The sequence below is a fragment of the Tachypleus tridentatus genome, chromosome 4 (assembly GCF_004210375.1).
Source record: "Tachypleus tridentatus isolate NWPU-2018 chromosome 4, ASM421037v1, whole genome shotgun sequence".
NCBI classification, from domain to species: Eukaryota; Metazoa; Arthropoda; class Merostomata; order Xiphosura; family Limulidae; genus Tachypleus; species Tachypleus tridentatus.
In genome coordinates, this window is record NC_134828.1 from 59,184,834 (window position 1) to 59,201,042 (window position 16,209).

The 16,209-nt window shown below is 33.5% G+C and overlaps 1 protein-coding gene across 1 annotated transcript; it reads right to left on the minus strand.

Annotated features, from left to right (window-relative positions):
- Positions 1-3,054: 3,054 nt before the first annotated feature.
- On the minus strand, positions 3,055-13,638 carry LOC143249212 (leucine-rich melanocyte differentiation-associated protein-like). Its single transcript, XM_076498693.1, has 4 exons — positions 13,356-13,638; positions 6,387-6,647; positions 5,586-5,706; positions 3,055-5,422 (listed from the first exon to the last, which is right to left on the minus strand). Exons 1-4 carry the CDS (start codon positions 13,511-13,513, stop codon positions 5,348-5,350), a joined length of 615 nt encoding a protein of 204 aa, XP_076354808.1. The 5' UTR covers positions 13,514-13,638; the 3' UTR covers positions 3,055-5,347.
- Positions 13,639-16,209: the final 2,571 nt, after the last annotated feature.

Sequence of the window (16,209 nt, forward strand, 5' to 3'; positions counted from 1 at the left end):
AGAGTTGACGGTGTGTGGTGATGACTAGCTGCCTTTCCTTTAGTCTTACACTGCTAAATTAGGGACGGCTAGTGCCAATAGTTCTCGTGCAGCTTTGCGAGAAATTCAAAACAAACAAACCATATGTTGCTTACACTCGCTTCTTTGTTGATAACGTTCAAATAGGCTTAGTGATTTTATCTTGAAGAGAAATCTCAAGTTCAAATCCCATAAGAGTGGGATTTTTTATAACTTGTTTTTTACTTAAATCATGTTTAGAGGAATATATTACAAATTAGTGAACATCACAATAACGTGATAACTTGCATTAGGGGTTTTAATTATTTGTTTATAAAGACTGGATATCAAAGAGATTATAATGTGGAAGTTTATATTCAAGTCTTTGTGGAATCAGGATTTTTTGTAATTTTTTATTAACTTACCTATCTTTTATGTATTTATTCTTACACACACAGCAAGAGTTTTGAATATAAGAAAAACAATTGTGGATGTATTATAAACGCACAATAAACACCAGTAAAAGTATCTTTTCAATACAATAGCTGGCAAGACAATATGTTATTACTCTTGTTTTCACATGCGGTAAGAAATTTGTATAGATTTTGTGGCTTAGTTTGTTTTGAATTTCGCGCGAAGCTATTCAATGGCTATCTACGCTAGCCGTCCCTAATTTAGCAGTGTAAGACTAGAGGGAGGGCGGAAGGTCATCACCACCCACCGCCAACTCTTGGGCTAGTCTTTTATCAACAAATAGTAGGATTGATCATCACATTATAACGCCCCCACTGTTGAAAGGGCGGTGTAACAAGGATTTGAGAACCTGCGACTCTGGAATTACGAGTCGAGTGCCTTAACCATCTGGCCATGCCGGACCTATAAATTTATTGAAACAATTTTTAAGAATATTTCTAAGAAAAGTTATACCTTCGTGCATTTACATTCGCAACCGACAAATTCTTTGTCTTTACAATTAATAAATCGAAGCGTCAGTCATTTTACTAATTTATTATAATATAATTAATTTTTAGAAAACATGTTTATGAAACATTTTTTATATTTAATTTTTAGAAAAAAAATCAGCATTTACCATCAAATGAGAGTTATTCAGATAATATACCGTATTTTCCGCCTAATAAGCCGAATTTCTGGCCCTAAATTTTGGACCTGATTTTTGGGGGTCGGCTTATTGGCCGATCACTCCTTTCGGAAATTTCTTCTTCTTAGGAAATGTTTTTCTTTTGAAAATTACCATAGGCGGTAATTTTGTCCCATCAGCAAAGCACGTTAAGACTACAGTGAAACGTTGTTTCTGGAATTTCATTGGTTACCTAATTACAGTGAGTGGAGCCAATAACGAATGACATATTGATTCCATCTCTGTCTCAATACGACACGTTCTGCTTTACTACAGAACGCCAATGATCACACACAACATGCGTGCTGACGCTGAAACGAGACTAAGAAATGATTTTGAAGAAACTTGTCACTTCTTAAAAATGGCTTCGGGTTATTGGGCGGTAATAAGCAAAAACCCTCATTTTCAGAGCTGAAAATTGGCCTCGGCTTATTAACCGGAAAATACGGTAATATATATATATATATACATCAGAGTCTGAAATTCGCATTATTCAATTGGCTCTCACCCGCTAGAGGGCCCTGAGCTGCCTTGAATAACAAAAAATATTCTAATCGGTTCAACAGGACAGATTAGAATTATAAGCATTTTTACTTTTTATCTTATCATGAACCTTGAATTTTCAAAACTTTTTCTTAACACCGTAGTTATGTTTTTGACTCTTCTAAGTATCTTCTTTATTTTAATCTCCCAAATTAAACATCTGGCTTTCTAGGTTTTCCTAGTTTATTTTTACACATTGTGAGAATATATGACGTCTGAAATGAAAAGAACATGTGAATGATGGGACCGATTCAAACGAAGTGTGACGATTGTTAGCACTTCACTTGAAAAATAACTTTTGGTCAGCATTAAGAAGTGATCTCAAGATACATTATTTTAGTGTATTTGCCTGAATTAATTTTAAGATTATTTACATTTCAAGAGTATTATAATAAAAAATGTTGTTTTCAATTAACTGACTTTGTATTAAAGTTATACATATTTTCGATTGTATATATATTTCTTTTAAAATTTGCACTTACAACTGATGTAATGGAATGAGCATATGTGTGTGTGTGTACAATTTGTTAAAGTGATCCAGTTGAACCTGATAAGAACCAGTTAATATTTTTGACGGATAAATTTTAAATTTTGTGAATATCGGAATATGATATATCCATATATTTGATGAGCAAATTTAACATTAAATATAACGAATATACATGTTTATTAGTACATATAACACAGAGGCAAAGGGATGAGCAAATCTTTTTTTTTAATGCAAAATGTTAACAAAAACATAGTTCTTAGACAAGCATTAGGCGCATGTATCACAGTCATTTTCAATGAAAATAGTCAAAGATTCATTTCTTTGTCTCTTTCTTTTTATTGTGTCTTCCACGTGTTTTCAAGTTTGCAGATCACAAATACGGCTCAAAAATAGTAGTAGTCGTAGTGTACATATGTTATGTCTCAATACAGGTGAATTTCAGAAATGAAAGGCTTTATTCGACCCAAACATAATACACTCCCCTGACAGCAACACAATGGGACCTTATTTCTTGGAGTTCCAGTATGGCCAGATGGTTAATGCACTCGACTCATGATCCGAATGTGGCGGGTTTGAATCCCCGTTACACCAAACATGCTCGCCATTTCAGCCGTGGAGACGTTATAATGTGACGTTCAATCCCACTATTCATTCGTAAAAGAGTAGCCCAAGAGTTGGCGGTGGGTGGTGATGACCAGCTGCCTTCTCTCTAGTCTTACACTGCACAATTAGTCATGACGGTGAGGATAATGATTAGTCTTTGTTTTTGTTTGTTTTGTTTGAATTTCTCGCAAAGCTACAAGAAATCTATCTGCGCTAGCCGTCCCCAATTTAGCAGTGTAAGACTAGAGGGAAGGCAGCTAGTCATTACCACTCACCTCCAACTCTTGGGCTACTCTTTTACCAGCGAATAGTGAGATTAACCGTAATATTATAACGCCCTCACGGCTGAAAGGGCGATCATGTTTGGTGGGATGGGGATTCGAACCCGCGACCCTAGGATTACGAGTCGAGCGGCTTAACCACCTGGCCATGCTGGACCCTGAACTTTTTTATTGCTCAGTAATCCAAATAAATACATTTTTTGCACCTGCAAATTACAAATCCATTTTACTCGGAAGTTTTGGCAGTTGTTGCATGAATGCTTAATGAATACTGTTATATCCCGATAAAATTATAGGGTTTTTTTTTCTGGTAATATTATTTATTCACTCCTGCAATCTGCTGGCGGCCCTAGGTTTAAACTTGGCAGGGATGGTTAGAGCTCCTCCACCAGTAGCATTGTTAGTCGCTTTATTTCTCTTCTTTTCTTCTCTTATGTTAATTTATCAATTATCTTTTCAAATTCTCCTCCAATATAATACTAATTTCCTACAGCACAAGCAAAACATGGCTTTCTTGAAACGTAGTGATCCTTTCATATATTTTAGAGCCTTACATTTCGTCTATTTTTCCGTTTATTTTTATGTGCTTTACAACTGAGTGGACCTAGTTTTCAAACTTCAGAAAAAAAACATTAGTATTGGAACGACAAAGCATATTGGGATCTCTCACATCAACAAAAATAAAGCCTGTTATGCGATTAGCCTTACTTGGTATCTCTAGATGAATTTATAATTCTTTTTTTTTTTTGTTAAATAGATAAATAACTAATGAACAAATAGGTTTGTTTGTTTTTAATTTCGCACAAAGCTACTCGAGGGCTATCTGTGCTAGCCGTCCCTACACTACTAAATTAGGGACCACCACCCACCGCCAACTCTTGGGCTTCTCTTTTACCAACGAATAGTGGGATTGACCGTCACTTATAACGCCCTCACGACTGAAAGGGCGAGCCTGTTTGGTGCGACGGGGATGTGAACCCGCGACCCTCAGATTACGAGTCGCATGCCTTAACACGCTTGGCCATGCCGGGCCATGAACAAATACGTGGTAATGTTGTTTAATGGTGGAAACAGTGAATACTTCTAAAATTAAAAGAGATAAAACGCAATTAATTCATATGTAGAAGTATGAGCTATATTCCAGTTTCTAAATAGTGAAAACAATCGAGTTTTTATAATTTAAGATCAGATGTAGTAACGTTTATATTTTACTAGTTTACAAGTTTTATTTACGTTTTGCTTACTATAATCCAATCAGTCTTTGCAGTGTGTTTAATCTAAGTGGTAAGCTTGAGGGCTTATAACTCTAAAATTCCAATTTAAATACCCGCAATGGGTAGAATACAGATAACCCATTGTGTAGCTTTGGCTTTAATAAAAACAAACACACATTTGTGTGAAAAATGCAGCTTTATTGGTGTTTTAACAGACGAAGAGAAATAACCCTAATGAATCATTTCTAGATTTGATGTTCTTTATCTACTCGAGTTGTATTTAGCATTTTAACTTCTATTTATTTCTGAAGGCTTATCGTTTGTTAAATATAAAATCTAATAAAAAACAGATGCTGTAAAACAACAAATCAGTGCAACGTTACATTATATTGTTGATGTTTCTAAGTACACATTTATCATCTGTCTTGTTTCTTTTAAGAAATCACAGTATGACGGGTGTTTGTGGAAATCTTGCCGTTGATTTGCGGTACTGTTTAGAACACACTGATTAACATTTAAATACAGCCTTGTACGTTACAAACTAAAGTTCATACATGAGTGCTACCTTTGTCTCCAGCATCTTTTGTATTTATGAGATAAGATAGTATACGCTATGTTCCAAATTGTGTCAGATTTGTTTAGACTAAGTTCAAAGGTTTTTTTTTTTTTCCATTTCACACACTCGACTTTATTAGAATAATGTTTAATTATACGCTGTACACTTAAATATGCATGGTGATTACTTCCATCCATGAGATGCATCCAAGTGCAGTGGAGATTTGTTTAGTTTTATTTGTTTAATTACATTGGGGGAGGAAAACTTTAGCTAGCTTCAAGCAGTAGGTTATGGAATAATATATTTTGAAAACCTCTCTTTCAGGTATGCATAACAAATTTTGTGTAGGTTGAGAATGATGTGAAAGAAACGAAAATATGATTTTGGTACAACTTCCTGATTTATCACATAAAAATCAGTTTCACCAGCGTATGAAAACATCAACAGTACAAACAGAGGAGTAACATAATCTATAAATACAGTTGAATAATTCTTCTACAGTACCCCGCTGGTACAGCAAGAAGTCTACTGATTTAGAAGGCTAAAATCATGGGTTCGATTCCCTTGGGTGCTCTCAGCAGAAAGCCCAGTTTGATCTTGCTATAAGAAAACACACACAACTTTCCAATATAATTCATTTCTGCCACTAATATATATGTATATATATGTATTTACAAGGGAGATTAATCCAATAACAATAAAAGTTAAATAGTATAGTTTCCTAAAGCTTGAGGGTAATACGTGCCAAATATTGCTGTATTACCTTAAAAGCTGATAAAGACAATATTTTGTCATTCTGAGTTCTCGCGGCTTGACGTTCTGATGTTGTGACGTCCTGATCATCCAAGCGATACAGCTGAGGAAATAGACATATTACACGATACCTGAGTAGAAGAAACATATTAATGTTATTTTCAGAGTATTTGTATATTCTTTTTATATTATCAATAGCTCTTAATTTTTAATATTATATTATATTTAATACATTAAAAGAAAAGGAGTTTATTGTTTAAGTTTTCTAAACTAGTTTTATTACATAACTTTTTTAGGTTGAAAAAGAGTTTAACTAGAACCTAGAAATATCCAGTTTCTCTATGGTAACAATGACAAGTACACAAAGCAATTAATTATTCCCGATGACGTGAAAACCCACTTGTAGAGAAAATTATATATGTAAAAAACGGCTGGTATGAATAGAGAAAGCACTATGTAGAGGAGCGAACAACGTTTCGACATTCTTCGATCATCATCAGGTTCACAAAGAAAGAAAGAGGTAACTGACCGATAGCTGACCACATGTTTGACTCTGATAACAAGTTGCAGCCTATTAAGGTTGTTTGTTTTCATGTAAATGACATAACTTCAAGTTAAAATTTTCAGCAAAAACTTTATTTCTTATATTGATGGCATTTCTATCTTTTGATCTGTTATAAAAAGTGTCGTTTACTGCAAGGAACGTACTTTTTTTTCATCTTGAAATAAACATTATCCGTCAATTCGTTTGTAGGTAATCGAAGTGTTTGTGTGAAAAATGGTAACATAATTGATGAAAAACAAACTCTACCTGTATTTGAGATTTTCTTCCAGTGTCTTTCCATTGAAATAGCTTGGAGCTGCATCGTTTCCCACCAAACTTAATATATTCAGTGCTGGACAACTACGAGCTAAAACAGGTATGAAAGTACTAAAGTCAACGATGAGGTTGTAGTTCAACCAGAGCATGTGGAGCCTGGGTAGATAGGGGAACACTGTGTTACTTCCTACAAGATTGTGATCAAGTACGACCGTTCTTAGACGCTGAAAGCCAGTAAGGAATGACACATCACTGAAAAACATTTCTTTGTTACTACAGAAATAATTCTGAAACATTTTAATCAGACATTTCAGTTTACTTTTAAGTAAAACGTTTTATTTTTACAAGCTGTGTTAAAATGATTTTCTATTAGCAAATTACACGAAAACTGGGGCCAATACGGTGTTACTGTGGAACGGAATATATCAAACCTGCATTTTGGCATTATTTGGTGTTTCACAGGTGGCATAGTGTGATGTCATCGAAAACTAATCGGGGTTTTTTTTGGGGGGAGGGTATCTGACAACTATTTTCGACGCAAATATTCATATATACAAATCATACAGATGTGTTTATATTGGAAACTTACAATTTTCAAAGCAGGGTTAGCCCTCCTTATTGTTTCTGGAGAGTATCGCCACTCATAAATAATGTTGGACTAAAAATAATCATGATTTCCTCTCCCCCTCTTGTATCAGTAGCTATGGATATTGTCATATCTGAATTGATTGTTATATGGTATGGACTTAGAGGACAGATAAGAAATCTGCTTGTAAAGACTTTTAAAAAAGCATTTCCCTACTCAGAAATGATAGATGTGTTCTTTAATGAATTTTAGTACGAAGAAAAGATTTGTACAAGATCAGTCTAAATCTTGTTTTGACCTACTCTTTAATTTGTGATTCAAAACATATTTCAACATTTTTGTACTTGTCCGAATGCAAAGTGATTTTCATAGTGATTTTCATGTTAAGATTAAAAATACTTTTCTTCTTCTCAAATATTTCAATTTTCATTTGCATAATCTTTAAAACTTCATAAATATATTTTAAACATCTGTTTTCAGTGAAAGTTTATATTTATCTGTTATTTTCTCTAACTTAACACTACACAAGGTTGGTAATTTTGCCAGACCTCGTAACCACCACCAAAAAAAAATTGAAACTAATTTAAACAAGTCTTTCTTCTTTATATAAGGCCTGGTATGACCAGGGGGATTAAGGGGTTCGACTGAGAGGTCGCGGGTTCGAATCTCCATAACACCAAACATGCTTGCCCTTTCAGCGTAGGGGCGTTATAATGTTACGGTAAATTCCACTATTCTTCGTTAAAATAGTATCCCAAGAGTTGACGGTGGGTGGTGATGACTAGCTGCCTTCCCTCTAGTCTTACACCGCTAATTTAGGGAAGGCTAGCGCATATAACCCTCGTGTAGCTTTGCGAGAAATTCCAGTCAAAATCTTTACAGAATAACTTGAAACATTCTTGAAATTATATTCGTTTATCCCGATTTGCTTTAAACTCCTAACAATACACACATATTTATACTTAAATTCTATTGTTGTGTTACCCTTTGAGCCGTGTCTAACTATTATTCGCGCCTTATAAAGTTGTAAATCACTAGAAGGTGGAGCTTACGTTACGCTATTAACTACATTACCTATGACCCACTCCGAGCTCCATGCACAGTGCCTCGTGAATATTATGTGCCTTTTTATTATATTATTATTTATTTTACATTACATAATTTTAACTGTGCTAAATATTTTTATTTACATTTCAAATAATTTACAATAATAACTAAGGAATACGCATGAAAAACTAGAAATTAAGTACTTACCAGGGTTCTCCTTTTTTGTTGTTGTCGACTGTCAATGATACTTAACCCTACTTTTTATACTAACGGTGGTAGTACACTAAATATTTTTTTATTTAATTAAATAATGCAACACAAAACATAAAATAATTACATTAAAAACATGCAATGTTGCATAGCTATGAAAATTTTCGAGCTTTCTAATTGGGCCACTAGAACTGTTATAAATTCATCCACGCCAGTCGATATATTTCCCGTTGGAACGAAGCTTGTACTAAAATAGAAATTGGCAATACTCTGTTCAGAAAACAACATAATATAATACTTCACTTGATAGATGAAAACACTGACTTTCTATTGGTTATGCTCCCAGTGGCACAGCAGTATGTATGTGAACTTACAATCCAATAAACCGAGTTCCTATACTCGTGGTATACGGAGAATCCATTCTCAATGGTACAACTTTACGGGCTTAACGCTAAAAATGAGGTTTCGATACCCGAGGTTGGTTTGTTTTGAATTACGCGCAAAGCAACACGAGGGCTATCTCTGCTAGCCGTCCCTAATTTAGCAGTGTAAGGCTACAGGTAAGGCAGCAAGTCATCACCACCCACCGCCAATATCGCAATATTATAACGCCCCCACGGCTTAAAGGGCGAGCATGTTTGGTGTTACGGGGATTCGCACCCGCGACCCTCATATTATGAGTTGAGTGCCTTAACCAGCTAGCTGTGCCTGGCCCCGAGATTGGTAGAGCACGGAAAGCTGACTGTGTAGCTTTTTGCTAAGTTGCAAACAAACTTTGATTATGTATAGCATAATGTTAAGAGAGAACTATTACCAAATCATTAAAGAGAAGATATGATAGGTGGGTGCAACCAAACAAGTTTGAAAACTATAATAATTATGTTTTGTTTGAGTAGTTAATAATTAACGTTAAATTTCGTACTTATTGGAGGGGTGGTGAAGAAATTACAGAAGAGGGTATACCTAGAGGTAAATGTTACGTTTCTCACACTAGAGGTGGTGAAGAAATTACAGAAGAGGGTATACCTAGAGGTAAATGTTACGTTTCTCACACTAGAGGTGGTGAAGAAATTACAGAAGAGGGTATACCCTAGAGGTAAATGTTACGTTTCTCACACTAGAGGTGGTGAAGAAATTACAGAAGAGGGTATACCTAGAGGTAAATGTTACGTTTCTCACACTAGAGGTGGTGAAGAAATTACAGAAGAGGGTATACCTAGAGGTAAATGTTACGTTTCTCACACTAGAGGTGGTGAAGAAATTACAGAAGAGGGTATACCTAGAGGTAAATGTTACGTTTCTCACACTAGAGGTGGTGAAGAAATTACAGAAGAGGGTATACCTAGAGGTAAATGTTACGTTTCTCACACTAGAGGTGGTGAAGAAATTACAGAAGAGGGTATACCTAGAGGTAAATGTTACGTTTCTCACACTAGAGGTGGTGAAGAAATTACAGAAGAGGGTATACCTAGAGGTAAATGTTACGTTTCTCACACTAGAGGTGGTGAAGAAATTACAGAAGAGGGTATACCTAGAGGTAAATGTTACGTTTCTCACACTAGAGGTGGTGAAGAAATTACAGAAGAGGGTATACCTAGAGGTAAATGTTACGTTTCTCACACTAGAGGTGGTGAAGAAATTACAGAAGAGGGTATACCTAGAGGTAAATGTTACGTTTCTCACACTAGAGGTGGTGAAGAAATTACAGAAGAGGGTATACCTAGAGGTAAATGTTACGTTTCTCACACTAGAGATGGTGAAGAAATTACAGAAGAGGGTATACCTAGAGGTAAATGTTACGTTTCTCACATTAGGGGTAATTTAAAATTTGATACATCGATAACAAACATTTATAACAAGTGTTTTCTCTATAGTCAAAAATATCGTTAAAAGCGAAGGTGCCCAACTGATTCATCATTGTAATCTCTATGAATAAAAAAGCAAGAAAAGTATATTTAATTACTGTATATACAACTTTGCCTGGTTTATTTGTCAGTTTTGCTATTAGTAGTCAGCTTGCTCTAATCGAAAATTAATATTAAGGTTATATTGAATTACACAGGAAAGGTTTGGTTTGTTTGTTTGTTTTTGAATTTCGCGCAAAGCTTTGTTTGTTTTGTTTGTTTTTGAATTTTGCACAAAGCTACTCGAGGGCTATCTGTGCTAGCCGTCCCTAATTTAGCAGTGTAAGAGTAGAGGGAAGGCAGCTAGTCGTCACCACCCACCGCCAACTCTTGGGATACTCTTTTACCAACGAATAGTGGGATTGACCGTCACATTATAACCACGGCTGAAAAGGCGAGCAAGCTTGGCGCGAAGGGGATTCAAACCCGCGACCCTCAGCATTACGAGTTGAGTGCATTAACTGCCTGGCCGTACGCAGAAAAGGTAATTTTATTCTAGCTTTCAATAAAATATTGTAATAACTTTCCTGAAAAATATTCCCCTATTTTGAAGCTTCTTACATATGATACACTTTGTTTTTAGCGTAGCTTTAAGTAAAAATAAAAATATAAACAGTACTTGTTACATATACAAAATTTTGAAATACTGAGCTTATAAAAACGGAGCCTTCTAAATTAGTAGATTATGTGCGAAGAAATGTATGAAGATTCTAGAGTAAAAATGTGATAGTGTTATTAAGTTAAAATAAATATGTTCCTAACCTTAATGTTACACCTCTCTATTATCTCAACCCTTTGAACTATTTACAGGACATTGCAGTTTGTTTTGACAGGCATTTGAAAGTAAAAATCGGATGTTTGCTATAAGTAATTAGAATTAAATTCGAATAACATACATCAAATTTTAATGCTTTGTAATGATTAAAAGTCAAATCGCTTTGTTAACTTAAATGCAATGAGAAACATGAACAGTTATCAAATTCTGGTTAGGGTGGGGAAAACTTATATTTTTGTCAATAAAAAGTTGAGTGCTTCTCACCTTTGAACCGTGTAAGTGTATTTCTTTTAAGGATACCATAAGAAAATCTCCAATGTAGATAACCTACTATTTATAAAATAAATATGTTGGAATTAATTATGGTTTCTGAAAATAAAGTAAGATAACATTTGATGAAAGCTCGCTATCACTGTGTCCATATAACCCAGAAAATGAGGTAGCTGTTAATTGTTATGTTTTTGTTTTCCTCAACGGTAGATTGTTAACTTTTAGGATAATGTGGTGGTTATAAATTAAAGCTAAGACAAATTTCTCAATAAAAAAAAAAATTGTTTTTCACCTATTTCTATTTATCATAGATATTTGTCACGAGGCATTTGTTTATTTCAGTAACAGTAACTATTATTATGCATTTTAATAATTAACGAGAATCTTTGATATTGTGCGGATTATGAGATCATGATTTTCATCTGGTGTATTAATAATGAAATCTTGTTGAAGTTATGAGACGTTTAAAAATAAACAAATATATTATGCTTTAGGAAGACGTTGAAGCTATAATAATAGAAAAGTAATGCTGACAAAAGTTTAAAATTGGTTGCAAAAGGGGACCTTAGTTTTTATTAAAATATATAAAATAAATAAGCGTATCACTTTGATTTGGATAAAAAATGAACTCTGTTGATTTGTTCTTAAACAAATCACTTATATTCAACCCTTATTTTCCTACATTTTTATGAAGTAAAATTATCTGGGAAAATAAAAAAAAACAAAAATATCAGTGTTTCATACAACTTTTATTGGAATAAGGCTGTCCATTTATGTCATAATGAAAATATTATGTTCTTATCAGCAGTTGACATAATATATTAAAAGTGCTTCACGAGTTTCTCACTAGATGGCAAAACAAGAAAATTATAAATCAAGGGACTCGAGTGTGTGTTTTCTTATAGCAAAGCCACATTGGACTATCTGCTGAACCCACCGCAAGGGACTCGAAAAATAAATATTTGTTGACAAAGGTCATTTTAGTGGCAGATTTTTAAAATGTGACCCAATTTAAAAAAAAAACAGTATAAAAATGGTATGACCCTAGTCACTCTCCCTAAATCCGCCACTGGATTTTTTTCTGAATGTTGATTTTTTGTTTTAAAGTTCAAATAACATTTTATCTCTGTTAAAATATATACACTTTATTAACGTATAAGATTTAGTACTTGATAGCCGATCGTTTACGATTGCACATTGTCAATGGGATCGGTGGAACCTACTGTATAGAAATATATATATCAACATCTATTACTAAATTATTTATTCCAAAATTTCATACGACTCAGTGCCTGTCAGAGAGTTACAAAACGCATATAGCGTAGATAGCTTTCGTGTAGCTTTGCGTGAAATTAAAAAACAAACAAACAAAACGCATAATAGAATATGAGTCAAATGCATAATTTTAAACCTAGATATCATCAACATGACAATTAATTCCACAAATTACTGCTAATGTACGTTAAGAATTTTACTTTGACAATAAGTAAATTCACTTAATTTTCATTCTTAACTTTGTTTAAAACAAACTTTGTTATGAGACATTACTATAAATATAAATAAATTCACCACCAATATCTTCAGAATGTAACTTTATTAGTTCAATATTTCACTGTTACACCTTCTTCAGGAATCATCAGTAAACTAGAACTTGGATAACTCGTTACATTTCGGAGGCATAGGTCGTGATTTTATTTACATTTATAAAAATGTCACTTTACGCCGAATACGACGCAATATGCGGACCCAAAAATACAATTAAAATCAATTTAATAATTTGAGAGTAAATCGAATTGTAAGGTTCTGAATCGATTAACTATTTTGAAGATATGAGGCAAGTTTATCCTGCTGAATATGTATATTTGAAACCTAAATTATTAGTCTTCGTTCCACCAAGATTATTTACGTGTTTTATTAAACAAATGGTCTTGTCTAAAATGAAAACAAAAATCGATGAATGAATTTGTGCACACAATCTCATCATAAAGTTTAATATCAAAAGTTATTTAATAATACTGAATGTTTCAATTTTTCTGTTATACTTTATACGTGTCAGGGATATCAAAATTTTGCTTTGAGTTACCAACATCACCTTAACGTAATGTCGTCTAGCTATTTAATTATGAACAAAAAACCCACGTGCTTACTTTAGTAGCAGGGCTGTTTACCTGATTTCATTGTGGGAGAGGTCCAAGATTTCTACACATTCGTATTCACTTTTCTTATCTTCAACCGTCAATTTTGAAATTCCTTGATGTGCTAAAGAAAGATAATAGCCATTTTCTGATTGTGATTTTAAGTCCAACGACTTAGTCATGTTCTTCATGTATGAAGACTTACAAATTTTTACATATTTCAAACCTTCAAACTCCTACAAGTTTCACAGAGTTATGACACACCACACTACTCTGTTATCTGAACTACGAAAATCTTTACCACCATTGTCTTTTCTTGATAAAAGGTATTGTATATGTGAAATCTGATAGATAAATACATCTATAGAGTGGAGAAACTAATCAATCACGTAAAAATGCCGATATGAGTAGCAAATAATTTTGTAAATTAAATAGTTGTGAAAACTATGATGAGCTAAAATTAATTAAATTTTTACTGCTATCAACTACATAATTAGATTGATTTTTTCTCACTTTACGTAAAATTAATAATTAACGTAGATTTATTTCTGAATTAGACAAAAGTATTAACAAAGTTAATATCCGCTTGAATAGACAGGAGTAAAGTATGCTTCTAACAAGTAATGATACAGGATTTATCATTCGAATTTTTTTTAACATGTGGCTCAATAATGAAGATAATAATTACAATGGCTATTAAACATATTGTTTTGTTACTCAACAATTGGTCTAATAATGTTTTGAAAGGCCATTTCTGTTACTGACAGCAATATGGATGTTTTAATGTAATACACAAACCTTGGAATATAACCTTCTAAATATATATATATAGTGCATAATGTATTACTATTTTGAGACTGGTTGTGAAGTAATTACGAAACAATTAAGTTACTAAAAAATAAAATTAAACTGTGAAATTCCCGAAAAACCTTATAGTAATATTGAATTGACGAAAAATAGCCTGTTTTAGTTAGATGGATTTATTAACTTTTTAAGTTTAAAGTACATCGTTTTCACAAACAATCCCATAAAGCTGGTGATCAACAGTTACCTTATATCTTATAACATCTCCTCTGATGATTAATAGTTACCTTAAATCGTAACAATGCCTTCTTTAGTGACCAGCAATTATATTAAATCTTTATATATTCTACTTTGGTGACCAACTGTTGTTTTACATCATCATATCTCTTCCTTCAGAGACCAACAGTTACATCACTTCTGGATATCAGTTATTCTAACAGCCAAAAGTTACGTTACATCTTAATATTCCCGTTTTTGATAACCAACAGTTACCTAAAATATTGAATTATTATTTTCTAGGTACTAACAGCTACGTTACATATCGATGTTTTCTCCAATGACGATTAACAGTTACCTAATATCTTAATACGTCACACTCGGAAGTCCAACAGTCACCTCAGATCTTGATCTTTTCTACTTTAGTGCCTAAGTTCTTGATATCTGTTTTTTTAATAGCAATCTGTTACTTTAAATGTCGATATTTCCTCCTTTAGTGATCAATAGTTACCTTATATCTCAGTATCTTCCCATATGGTGATTAGGTTGTCTTACGTTGTGATATCTTCTCCTTTGGTAACTAACAGTTACCTCACATCCTTATGTTTTTTCCTTTAGTGACCAACAGCTACGTAACATCTTGTTATCTTCTTCTTTAGTAACCAAAGGTTAATTTACATCTTAAAACTTCCCCTTTGGAGATCAATAATTGCCTTACGTCTTGGTATTTTTCCTTTAATGACTAAAAGTAAGTAATATGTTGATAAGTATTATTTTAGTAACGAAAAACTACCGTACATTTTGATATTTCTTACTCTGGTGACCAAACCTTACTTAATATCTTGTTATCTTCGCTTTCGATCAGTAGCTATAAGGTAATATTGTGATGTCTTCTCCTTTCGTGACCAATACTTAAGTAACATTTTTATTTCTCTTCCTATGTTAACTAAAAGTTATTTGTAATTTTTATAGCTTCCTCCCCTCCAGTAGCGAGCAGCTAATTCACATCTTTATATATTTGCCTTTGGTGATCTGTAGTAACTTAATATCTTGACCTCTTTGGCAACTAACAGTTCAATCAGACCTATGTTTCTCCTTTTGGTTTCTGACAGTTACCTCGCATTTATCCTCCTCAGATGACCAACAGTTAATGAACTACCGATATTTTTTCCTCTGGTAACCAATAATTACCTTATCATCTTCGTATTGACCCTTTTGATGAATAATAATTGTCTTACGTCTTGATATATCCTCCGTTAGTGACAAATGATTAGCTAATTTCTTCTATATTTTCTTCTAGTAACCATTGACTATCTCATATTTTGATATATTTTCCTTCAGTGACTAACGATTATATAATATTTTTATATGTACTCATCTAGTATCCAACAGTTACCTCAGATCTTGATATCCCCTCCTCTAGTGTCCAACAGTTACCTAAGATCTTGATATCTCCTCCTCTAGTGATCAACAGTTAACAAACATCTTGATATCCCCTCCTCTTGTGTACAACAGTTAACAAACATCTTGATATCCCCTCCTCTTGTGTACAACAGTTACCTCAGGTCTTAATATCCCCTCCTCTTGTGTACAACAGTTAACAAACATCTTGATATCCCCTCCTATAGTGTCCAAGATTACCTCAAATCTTGATATACCCTCCTGTAGTGATCAATAGTTAACAAACATATTGATATTTTGTTCTCTTGTAACCAAAATTATCAAATATATTTATATCTCATTCCATAATGATAAACAGTTACATATCCTCTTATGTTTTTCTTTTGGTAATCACCAGTTGGCTAACATATTTATATCGCCTCCCCTAATGCCCAACAGCAGACTAACATCTTTATATCATCTCCTA